The sequence below is a fragment of the Brassica napus genome, chromosome C5 (genome assembly GCF_020379485.1).
Source record: "Brassica napus cultivar Da-Ae chromosome C5, Da-Ae, whole genome shotgun sequence".
Taxonomy (NCBI): Eukaryota; Viridiplantae; Streptophyta; class Magnoliopsida; order Brassicales; family Brassicaceae; genus Brassica; species Brassica napus.
In genome coordinates this window covers 11,051,500-11,064,783 of record NC_063448.1, presented here as the reverse complement: position 1 = coordinate 11,064,783, position 13,284 = coordinate 11,051,500, and the positions used below count along the sequence as shown (strand labels likewise).

The 13,284-nt window shown below is 28.7% G+C and overlaps 1 protein-coding gene across 1 annotated transcript; it reads right to left on the bottom strand.

Annotated features, from left to right (window-relative positions):
• Window positions 1-10,849: 10,849 nt before the first annotated feature.
• On the bottom strand, window positions 10,850-12,672 carry LOC106414541 (auxin-responsive protein SAUR50-like). The gene has a single exon (XM_013855180.3). The coding sequence runs from the start codon at window positions 12,366-12,368 to the stop codon at window positions 12,027-12,029; it is 342 nt and encodes a 113-aa protein (XP_013710634.2). The 5' UTR covers window positions 12,369-12,672; the 3' UTR covers window positions 10,850-12,026.
• Between the last annotated feature and the right edge of the window lie 612 nt (window positions 12,673-13,284).

Genomic DNA, 13,284 nt, shown 5'->3' with positions numbered 1-13,284 from the left:
ATTCCACCTCCGCCACTGAATCACACTTCGTTAGTTGGCAAACAAACAGAATGCAAATCTCTTCGAATAGATTGTTCGTGAACGTGAATTTTAACTCGATTGTTTACAATAGAATAACTGTACGTCCCAGCATTTGTCCAGAAATAAACATCAATAAATTAAAGTTTGAAGGCCGCGAATCAAAATTTGAATTCGAAGTTTTGTTTTATAAAATAATAAATATGGATTTCTAAAAACATTTTTAAAAGACACTCTATAACTTCAAATATAAAATTGTTCGCTCTCCGAAGAGAAACTTTAAAACTTCAAGTTAGAGAACTAAAACTCTATATTTGAAGTTTCACTATTCAAAACTTTAAATTTAAAGTTTCATATTTTTGTTTGAATTTTGGTCCCTACTATTACACATCATATTTATGATTCTCAAATATTTTTGGTTTATCGTTTTGATCCTTAAAATTTTTATATCTCCTAAATATTTTAATTTTTTTTATAACTTTAAATTTTACACATAAAATTAAATAAAACTTAAAAAAAATTTAAAATATTTTATAACTAGATTTATACAACAACAATATACAAAAGAAACTTAACAAAAAAACTTTTAAAAAATTACATAAAGACATAACTATTGCACAAATTTAAATATTACAACAACACTAATAGTCAGGTAAACTTGATCCGAAACCTCCAAAATCTCCAAAATATTGTCAAAAAAGTTGTGTAACTGAAGATGGTTGTTGTTTTTTTTATGTCTTTTTCGCATGATTAGTTATTGTTCAGATCGAATGTATTTACGAGTATTAATATCATATGTAGAAGTTAAGTCTTCTAGCAATATTTTGTTTTCTCTTTTACTTTCTTTTTCAGATCTAATGTATTTTCAAATATTAATATCACATGATTTCAACAATTTTTAGTTCATAATCTACAAATTGAAAATAAAGAGAGTAATTTTTACTTCGAAATGTATTGGATGATCATATATGCATTACGGTAATGGTTTTATAGAATATTATGGTATTTTGATTAAATTTTAATATTAATTATGTTATTTCTATTTAAAATAACATTTTATTAATTAATATTGTTGTAATATTTTTATATTTGTGCTAGTAAATTTTGTGAATTTAAATAAATTATGACAAAAATTAATTATGACAAATATAAAAACCAAAGTGTAAAATATAAATAGTTTTGAAGTTAGGTTTGAAGTTTTGCTTTTGGAGAATAACACATTTAAATTGCAAATATAGAGTTTTAAAAACTTCAAAATAGAGTGTATTTTTAAAGATACTCTAAGGGGAGTGTATTGAATCTGAAATTTGAAGTGATTTGATTTTTAATGAGTTTTCAAATGGTTGTAGGAGAATCTGAGAATTTGGTGTGATTTTTTTAAATAATTCTAGAATCCCATATAAAACCATGAGATTTAGATTTTTATTTTTATAACTAAAGAACTCCTCTCAAACACTCTAGAAACACTTAAAGCACTTTAAAATCTCTAACTTAAATTTTGTTCAATAACAGTGGATTTCAGAGTGTTTTATAAAATGACAAGTTCAATAACACTGGATTTCAAAGTATTTTTTAAAATCCATGTTTGAATAACAGTGAATTTATCATTTTAATATAAATCAGTTCAAACTCCAAATTGAACACATCCCGTAAGTGTGATAGAATGTCCACTTTATAGCATTAAATGCGTTTTTACTGGATCAACCCATAAGATCTATCAAAAAAAAATTTAGTTTCTGTAGTTGCCAATAAATGATTGTAAACCCATCAAAAATATATAAGGAGTGAACGTTCTGATATATTGATTATTATGGTTAACAATATTAATTGTGGAACTATAAGTATTTAGTTTTCAGCAATTAGGGTTAGTTTAATCAAGGCCGATATTTTAACATCTAGCTTAAAAATGCTTGATTTATTTTTTTTGCTTAGAGGCTTTTGTAATGCTTGATTTATAAGGCTATCACGACGAGAGAATTGGTGAAATGACAAAAATAAAAACAAAATTAGATTTTTAGAGAGAAGATAGAGAAAGATAGGAAATGAAAGGAAAGAAAAAGAAGAAAGATAATGAACTTTTGGTTACTTATTTAATTTAAGTTTTTTTTGTTAGTTACCGGGTGAAATTTCCCTATCACATATTCTTTGACAAAAAAAAAAAGGTTATCACATATTCATGTACCAGAATATCCACCTATCATTCTATTAGATCTGACCCTAGCTAGTTCAATTCACATTCACCCTCATCTACCCTAGCTAGTTCAATTCAAAATACTTATAATGTATATATATATATATATGTATATATAATAATTAATTTACACTCACAAGAGCTTCTTCTATTATTTTCAACAGTTTATAATAAAATCTTTACACGATTTTAATAGAATTAAATTTTTTCCAATGGTGCAAAAATTATACTGATCAAATCATTGACCAATTACCTTATACTTTAACTATGGATGAAGTAAACTAACAAATTTAAACCCACAAACGCATTTAATCTTAACTAGTTTCTCTTCTTCTGAAACTCGGATAAATGTATACTAGATGATAATCTGCGCGCGGGATGAGTTTTTTTTAATAATGTTTGTTCATTAAATGATTTTAACATTTTTGCAACACTATAATCTTTATCGATTGTAAAGTGACGAATACAAATACTGATCTCTTAAATGTATCATCGTTGTTGAAGAGTTGATGTATTACAACTCATTTTAGTTATTTTTAAGACTTCATATTCACAAAAGAAAATTAATTTTTGCGGCTGACACAAAACACCAAAACCAAATAGACAACATCGATTGTATAACGACGAAAAGAGATTAGGTTTTATGCTCTTAATTTATTGATTCTCCATAAGTGCTTTTATTTTCTACCTCTATAAAATTTGTTTTCGTTCTCGTCTCTTTTTAATTGATACGAGATTAGTTTTTTTTTTAAACTTATTCTATGAATTCAGTGAATTTCATAAGTGTCAATTTAAAGATGGACATATGTAAAAAAATAGGTCCCCTCCAGATACATATCTAAGAATCAAAATTTTGAAAAAAATCATCGGCTAACTCTATTAACGGATTAGTGTTCAAATCTAATATATCAAGTTGTTATATAATATAAGTGCAAGCTCGAAATATAAATGTTTGTCTAGTATATATTCACCCGTTCGATCTAAAAATCATCTAATTGTACAACAACAAAACAAATTATTTATTTTATTAGTCTATGCTTTTGATGTTTAGTTACTTAAGTATATGTAAACTATGTATAAACTAATAACTGTTTGATTTGTTAAATGATAAACCAGAAAACTTATAATAAATTGTTCAAATATCTCATTTTTCAATTATAAGAACTAGATATGATATTTGGGAGAAACAAATATTAAACGAATGATCGAATCCCTCATTCTTCAAACAAACTCAAAAGGATGTGACTGAAATCTTGTCATAATATTTCATTAAAAGCTTTTTAGAAATAAAAATCAAGACTAAATTATTTAATCTGAATGAAATAATATATATATAGTGCTTCCAATATTAAAAATTCTTCCATTTGAAGAAGTGTATTTCTGGGATTGTCATGATCAAATAAAATGTTAGAAACCACCTATTTTAAAAATAACGTGTATGCATAAAATTATATACTTAGAGACTTAGAGTAAGCACCTAAATCAAAACTAGAGTAAGCACATAAATCAAAACTAATACCTTTTGTTAATTTACAATTACGTCTTTGGTAAATAAATCAAAAAAATTATTTTATTTACTTTTTATGGTATAAATTAAACTTTAGTGATATTGACATATATATAATATATTTTAATATAAATATTATTATTGACACTTGCTACTCATATGATTTTTATTTCTATTTTATTTCTCTCATTTTATTTAAATTTTTTATATTATTGATGCACATTGTTCAAAATTAGATAATATACATATAATTACGGACAAAATCATTTTATACTCACTTAAAATACATATCAAGCTCTTGTTTCTTGCATTAACATAAGTTCATCTAAATTTTCAAAATAACAACTAAATTAGTGTCTTTCTATTTTTAGAGTTTTATTTCCAGACCTATTAAATAGTTTAATCTTTTAAAAATTATAAAAGCAGTTAAGTTAAAAGTATATTTTAAATACAAAAAACTTAAACAATGAATAATTTATTTATTTATTTTTCAAAATTTAAATATTCGAACCTAACCCAAAATATCCGACCCCAAACATAAAATACCCTAACCCGAGCCAAATGGTAGAAATACCCGAACATGTTCTATACCTTTATACTGAAATACCCAAAAATCATCAATACCTTATACCAAACCCGAATGGGTATCTGAACGTCCACTCCTACGATATATGATCTTTTGTATCTTGATTGAACAAAAAAAAGTTAAACCATTGATCACAAAATTTTCAATTTGGTATTTTGCCATTTTTAATAATTTATAGTCGTTTTCAAAAATTCAAAATATAACATATAAGAACAAATCTATTTTTTTATTAAATGCTTAATGTGATTGTTTAATTTCATTTAATAATATAAAATTAAACAAAAAAGAGAGAGCATACAAAAATTGTTATCAAATATGTATTATTCATAATCATTTATTGTCATATATATGTTAATTATATTAGGTAATTCTGTAGCTTTTATTTAAGGAAATAAAAAATATTTTTTTGTACACTATTAATTAATTTGATATTTAGTTTAATAAAAATATAGTATATGTTTATATAAACTAACTTATTTCTCTATTCTAAGAATCATTTTTGTGTCATCACGTGACTACAAAAACACGTTGTAATGATCCGGGATTAATATACAGGGGATGTGTGTGTCTGTATGTGTTTTGCTAAGTCGTTGTCATTGAAGACAGCTAATATTATGATTAGGTGAAATTTGTATTTCCATTAATTAGCCCAGCATATAAATAATGTGCGCTGTTAATTAAGATTTGTTCAACCAGAAATAGAAAAGATTTTGAACATGATACAGTAAAACCTCTATAAATTAATAATGTTGGGACTTTGAAATTTTATTAATTTAGAGAGATTAATTTAAATAAGTTTTCTTATTTAATTTTTTTTCTATTTTTAATATGTCTATATATAAAATACGAAAATGTTTGATTTTATCGTATGTACATTATTCAAATTTTAGAAATTTGACTTTGATATTGTTTTATTATCTTATTTTGTGTATATTTTTATGTTTTATATGATTGTTAAATGGTTTTCGATATAATTTTACTAAATATTATCAAAATATATTAAAATGTTAAGAAAAATAAAGATATTTTCATTGTGAATATAAAATGAATAATATAATGTTTATTTTGTACTTATATAAAATTATATATAGATAGATTATTAATTTATGATTTTAATGGGACTATATATTTACATGAAAGTTTTAAAAATATTATTATCTTATTATTTTATCGATTTGTGTCATATTTTACATTGGCCCAAGTTGGGACCGGCAAAATTTATTAATTTATAGAGATTGTTAATTTATCGAATATTAATTTATAGAGGTTCTACTGTAATAAGTATGTATTACCGAATATATTATACAAATGTGACTTTGATGGATCCTTTGACGTTTCTCTCTGTTTTGTACTTTGTCAACCATTTTTCTTGTTTTCTTGGTTTCTAAGATTAGGTAGTTCTCGTACATCACTAGAAATTGTATGAGCTATCAATTTACTACTATCCACGTAATCTATACTATTAAAGTAGAATCCTATTTAAAAATTTTGGATTATGCCCTTGAGTTTTTATCATATTTACAAGACAATGTCACTCTTTATTTTTAGAATTTTGAACTAAAATTGGAAGGAAATATAACAGATTTTATATATATGGAAAACTATATATATGGCATGTCAACAATCATTATTATTTTAATAGGTTTTGGAAAATATAAATATATTTAAAACGATTTTCCAAATTATGGTAACCAAATTTGTCTCATCATTTTAAAAAGTCACAATATTAAAATATTAACAATATATTAATTTTGAAAATCCTTATACGCTTCAAGGTATTCCCTAAAAATACTAACAACCTAAATATTAAAAGAGTTTAATGTGTTTTCCTATCTATATTATTAAAGTTGAAGTACATATATGAATTAAAATTTGAAATAACCTTTTAATCACATCTACTTTCATTTCTTTTTTACTCATAAATATAATTAATGTTAATAAATGAATTTACAAAAAAATTTGATAAATATGAGTTTCCTTATAAATCGTAGGTATTACAATAAATTACCTAATATTTAGCTAATTGAAAAGATTGCAATCTTTCAATCATTTAATACTTAACAAAAACGATTTTATAAATAGCATATATATATATACAATCATATCTAATTTTAAATTTATTTAATATTCTCAAATCTTGGTTAGAAATTATTGTGAATAATTATTTGATTTCGTTTGATCTATGTAGAGGCCGGTTCACTTTCATAAGGTAAATTTGCTACGTGTATCAATTTCTTACTAACCATCTTTTATTGTTTTTAACTAAATTTGCATTATTTTGAACCCGCTAAGCATGACAACTGTAGATACTAAAATTTTTATACATGAATTACATTGATTTAATTTTCTATTTTTTTAAAATAAAAAATCTAAACACTGTTTTCAATTTTTTAGAATTGAATTAAACATTTCTTAAGAAAAATACAGTACAAATCTATTTTTCTAAAAACTAAATGATTTTGGTCACTCAAAATTAACTCAAACCGGTTTAAATAGAGAGAAATTTGCCAAAACTAACCCACAACTTGATTTTAACCCCAAACCTATACTCAAACTTGAATCAAATGCAAAACTAACCTAAAAGTCTTGTGAAATTACATTCCAGCCCCTTGTGACCAAACAAAAAAATCATTGAAATAATAAACTTCAGTAGCCTTTTTTTTATCAATAATAAACAAATCAATGAAATAATAAACTTCATTAGCCCGTCTTCCGCTGATCCTCTCACAATTTCTTGCGCATATAACAATGCTCTGTATGAAGTGGTGTAATCAAGTGTCATGCCAAACATGTTCTTCATTGCATCTTTGATATGCTGCGGATTCAACCCATCAATGATTCCAACACGATCTATGAAAAGTCGATCAATGTACTTCGGAGTACAGCGTTTCCGCTGAGCGATTCTGTCTGGGATGGAAAATGTATGAGTTGCCACATACTTGGTTACCCAAAACGTTTTAGTCCCATGTTTCACACTTGCTCGGACCTTCCATTGACAACCACTAACACGACATGTTGCCACAAAGAGAGTTTTCGTTGACTTGAATATTCTGAAGGAGAACCTACGCCTCACCACCGTCAACCGCAACTTTGAAAGCAGTGCATCCTTACTAGCAAAACTCTGGTTGACATAGATTCTGTCTGCAGATGATCCTTCTCCTTCACAACCATATGCCCCTTTGTAATCATCAAAACTGATTTCATCATCTTCTTCCTCATCCTCGTCTTTAACCTTTCCATACTCACTATAATCCTCAGCATCAGCGACAACAGGGATGTCAACATCCTCCTCCCCATCATGATCCTCAGCTTCATGCCCCTCCTCAGCTTCATCCCCCTCCTCAGCTTCATGCCCCTCTTCATCTTCATCCCTCACATCAGCTTCATCCCCCTCCTCAGCTTCATCCCCCTCCTCAGCCTCATCTCCCATATGATCTTCATCCCTTTCCTCTGAAACCGTTCTCATCTTGCTAAAGCTTGATACACAAAGACGTACTTCATGCGTTTTAGTTATCTCGAGCAAGTTCCGAACTTGTCTATCACTTGTAACATGAATAGGAGGAAGGTCTGGAGCCATCTGTTGTAATGAGTAGGTTAACTCCACAGACTATGTGTTCATGTCCAGGTTATAATCTTCTTGAGCCATTGCAACAAGATCAGCATGTGTCGAACCTTCACTCAAAAATAACATTCTCGCTCCTTTGAAATGATCAACCACAAAATTCCAACATCCATCTTTCAACAATCATTCTCCATACACTGCATGTAACTGACGCATCATCTGAAAAAGTCAAAATAAAACACATTAGCAAACTTAGAACAAAGAAAACGAAAGTTTATTAAAGATCGAAGCGGACGACTTCAATCGAAGTACTCCTGACGACTAAACTATACGTCTTCTGGTCAACGCAGAAGTTATTTTTGCAATTGACTTTGAAATCTGTTACTTCAGACGACTGAAAAATAAGTAGTCTACTTTTGTTTGGCTAAAAAAAACTCCAAAAAGCTAGATGACTTACATTTCAGTCGTCATAGGTTAGTTTTGCATTTGACTGGATTATTTTAGAAGTTTGACTTTCCTGGACGACTCACATTTCAGTCGTCTCGTGAAAATTAAAATAATAATATTTTTTTTAAACTAGACGACTTACAATTAAGTCGTCATAGGTTAGTTTTGCAATTGAAAAAAAACTTCAATATTTAATTATATATAGACGACTTACAATTCAGTCGTCCAGGATTTACGAAGTTTGACCAGAATCTCAGAATAAAATCTTGGACGACTTACATGTAAGTCGTCGGGCGGATGACTGAATTGTAAGTCGTCTGGGTATGATTAAATATTGAAGTTTTTTTTTCAATTGCAAAACTAACCTATGACGACTTAATTGTAAGTCGTCTAGTGTTAATAAAATATTGATATTTTAATTTTCACCAGACGACTGAAATGTAAGTCGTCCGGGAAAGTCAAACTTCTGAAATAATCTAGTTAAATGCAAAACTAACCTATGACGACTGAAATGTAAGTAGTCTAGGTTCTTTGGAGATTTTTTTGTAACCAAACAAAATGAGACGACTTAACTTTCAGTCGTCTCAGAAAGCCGATTTCAAAGTCAATTGCAAAAATAACCTCTGCGTTGACTAGACGACTTCCAGGTAAGTCGTCTACAGCCAGACGACTTCCAGGTAAGTCGTCTACAGCCAGACGACTTCCCATGTAAGTCGTCTGACGAACAGATCTGGAAAAAAACTCGATTTCATACCTTAAATTGGTGAGATAACTTTCTTAGCACACATAAGGCTTCTCCAAGCACACAGAATCTCAAACGAAAGTGACCCACCCAGAATAGTTAGCTTCTATGACTCTATGAACCATAAAAAAATGTAGAATCAAAATCTTGGGTTTTTTTTAGCTCATTGTGGAGAGAAAGTGAGAGATATGTTGTGTTTAGTTCACAAGAATGGAAAAAGAAGAAGGGTAACTCGATTTTGGGAGCATTAAAAGCTTCAAATTGGTTGTTCATGGTGGTTGGGGTATTGATGACAATGGCAATCTTGTAATTACTTGAAGATGATGAGGGTGAGAGAGTAAAAATGTCATTTTCGAAAAAAAATAAAAAAAATTGATGGCATTTGCATGAATTATATGAACTTGTGGGGTGAAAAGGGCAAAACCAATTTTCAAAAAAATGGGAGGTTAGTTTTGTGTTTGACTTTAAGTTGTATGTCAATTCTGCAAAAAACCCTTAAATAGATGATCAATACAATTACATGAATCTAAATGGATAAAATTATTAAGAACTTAAAAGTAAATGGGTTCACACGGTCAAGATATAAATGTGTTCGCCAAAAATGAAACAGATCTAAATAAGGTGAATCTACCATTTTATCATTCTTAACAAAGAATTTGACAAGTTTTTATTAGAATTTTACAAGGCATACTATTCCGCGCTTTTAAATCGCGAGTAAAAATCTAGTTTCTCTTATATTACATCATACGTTTTTTTTTGCTTAAACACATTACACATTATACGTTTCATGGAGCAAACGGCCAACTGAAAGAAATCTTATACAGTATTTATAAGTGATTAAAGTATAATATAATAAAGTTCAAAAAGTATATTCATACTAAATTACTAATATAGCAGTTCTTCGGGCAATCAGGCATCACGTACTAGTATTTCTCTCCATCAATAATATAACGGTATAGAATTCAAATTCTCACTTTTAGGAAGTTCTACTACACTAAAAAATGATTTCAAAATTCTAATGCAAGTTTACACCACATAATGTAAGTTTTTTGTTAAAGAATTTCTCACTAATTAATGTAAGTTTACATAATTAAAATTTCGTTGTAAAAATCATTGTTGATAAAAGTCATCCTCATTTCTCAATAATGCAAGATTCTCTTCTTCTTCTTTTTTGTCAAATACTACTTTGAAGGCTCCGTCAAACGTTAATATTTTTACCCGTAAATAATTTCGTTAAATTATGTTGGAAGGAAAAAAAGAAAAACCGTGAGTTCTTATGATTGTAAGCTTTTAAGGAAACTCGACCGTCCGTTAAGTACCGTACGGTCAGGGAAGAAAATGGCATATATATAGGTGAAAAATAAATGGAAGAGCATGCGATATGTTCAAAGTTCGCGTTAAATCTAAGCCGTCAAAAGACCTCACAGAAAATGTGTGCCGTCACGTACCCTTCTTGATAATAGGATCATAACTCCAAGACATATAGGGATCTAATTTTATTAGATTTCGAATGTGTGGGTACCACTTGCATGTGCTATATCTCAGACATTGATATGATATTAATTTATAAACCAGTCACTCTTAAATATTTTAAAGAAATATATAATGCAGTTCACTATCATACTTTTCTTTTCGTGATAAAAGTTTATTTCTGTATATTATACAAGTAAGATTAGTTTGACAAAAAAAAAAAAAAAAAAAAAAAAAAAAAAAAAAAAAAAAAAAAAAAAAAAAATATGTTGTCAGGTGATATGTTGTCAGGTTAGTTTGACAAAAAAATACTAGTAAGATATGTTGTCAGGTGACTAAGTTTTATAATCGATAATCGGTATATACTAACTGCACTAGTGCTTTGATTATTCTCTCTGACTCGCAAAATTTGGAGCAAATCATGGAACCGCTTAGAACTTTATCCAAGTCTTCGTGATTACCACCAATGCCCAAAAGAGTATTTGAATGGCAGTGAAGAATCTTCTAACCAACTAATTAAATACAATTCTTCGTAGCGAATAAGGTCAATGAAGCGCATGAGATTTGCTGAATAATATTATTATATGGCCTGCTTCTGCATGCGTGTGTTATTTTTTTTTTTTGACTAATTTTGAAAAAAACACTAAAAAAATATGTAGACCCCTAAATTTGAACCCATGTGGTTGGTCAAACGACAAAGTATTTTACTACCGGGCTACTGGCACTTTCAATATTTACATGTTGTGTTATCTTGAGAAGGTTCTGGTCCTCTGTATGCACATTTCAATACTTTTCAAAATTAATAGGGTCTCAAATTAATATAGCTAGTTTCGACAGATTTAAACGGCTTAAAAACTGCTTATTCCCAAAGAAGAAGTCCTCGTGATTACTTTCCTGGACGAGCTCGCACAATAACGTTCTATATTGTTTTCATTAAAAAATAAACAATTTAGAAAGTAGAACAAGTACCAAATTCATTTCATACTATATTCAATAATCTTCCACTCGTGTGAATGAAATAAGTTTATATATATCCTCAATTGTACCATTATGTTTGTTTAATAACACATATATATATATATAGACTATATTAGTAAATTCTTTAAATGGGAAGTGTTATGCAATAGTAGATGTATATAGCGTTAAAACCAAAGAAGAAGAATATATATATATACACAAACACATTCCCTGGTAGAAAATAGAAAACACAAAGTATTAGAAGAAAAACAAAATGCATTCACTGATATTTTAATATAATAGTCACACCACCATGAGGAGAGAATATTTATCACACTATTTGCTTAACTACTCCCTACAAAATCCAAGATAATAACCAAGATGGTTTTATTGATCACTCTTAATTAGAGGTATCTCTAGAGTTAGTCTCGTTCAAATGGAAACACTAACCCGATTTTATCTCATATTATTAAAAATTAAAAGCTAAACGAAGCTTATTCCTCTAATTAAAAAGTTCTAGAACCAGCAGAGCTAAACATATATTGATCAGATCAGCATGGAGGTGACAATGGATTTGAAAGCTACTTCCTCACAAGGAATAGTGAGGCCCATGTCGTGATCGAAGCCAAACTCTTCCTCAGCTTGTTGTAGAAGAAGCTTAAACTCGGGTCGGGTCAAAAATGAAATGTGTAAAACGTACCTGACCCGATTCTCCCCTACGTAGACAACGAAGTGACCTTTGGGCACATCTAGAGGAAGTGATTGTCCATCATGTTTGTCGTTAAATTCACTACTCTGTTTCTTCCCCAAACTTGAGCACCTCTTCAAAATTTGCTTTATCATAGTCGTTTGTGTTAGCATGGTCGCCGTCAAGGTTTTAATCGCCATTTTCTTTGAATCTCTCTGAAACGAAACCGGTTTTTGTTTTGATTGGGAAAAACAATCTCGAGATTCTTTGGGTTGTGTTTGCAATATCTTCTTGTGTTTATATATATATATAATTCTTTATGTTCCTGTTAGGGGGGTGGAGAGAGTCAGGGAGTAAAGAATGGTTTCTTGAGTTGTGGTTATGGGGTATTTATGGATGGTTTCACGAAATTTATATAGAGATATACATTTATATAGATTGTGAGTCCCATGAAAACATTTTATACTTGGTGTAAAAATTTATATACCACTCCATAAAATCAGAGAGATTATGATGGGTCCAAGTCACAAGACAGATCCTATTATTGAACTGGAGAAACTTTCACGTTTTGAAAAATAAAAACAAGAAAAATTATTAGCCAATTATATACCTACGGAATTAGATTCGTCAAATCTATCATTTTTCTACTATGTAACGGCCAACGCAAGTTGGTGTTGATGCTTACATAACTACGTGCTTCGACCACCAAACTAAACTAAACTTCAAACCTTAAAAGGGGATAGCATAGAAATGATTTACACAATCTGTTAAGGTTGGGATGGATTACACCATCGCAATATCTCTGTACAAAATGTAAGTATTTGACTATTTCTAACATATGCATGTTATACATGATTAAAGAAAGGAGATTTTGAGGCGTGGGGTGAAGTAAGGTGGGTTTGTCTATAAGGAATAGACATCTGTTACGCTATATATTTATATATTATATTTATCTGTTGTACATTTAGACATTTTTATCTTTTTCGAAAATATAAATCCTTTTTAATAATATACATTTTTACGTTTTTAAAATTGTTAATCACAAAAACGAAACAGTACATTTATAATAAGCTTTAATTTGTTTTCTAAATATATATATATATATATATTTTTTTT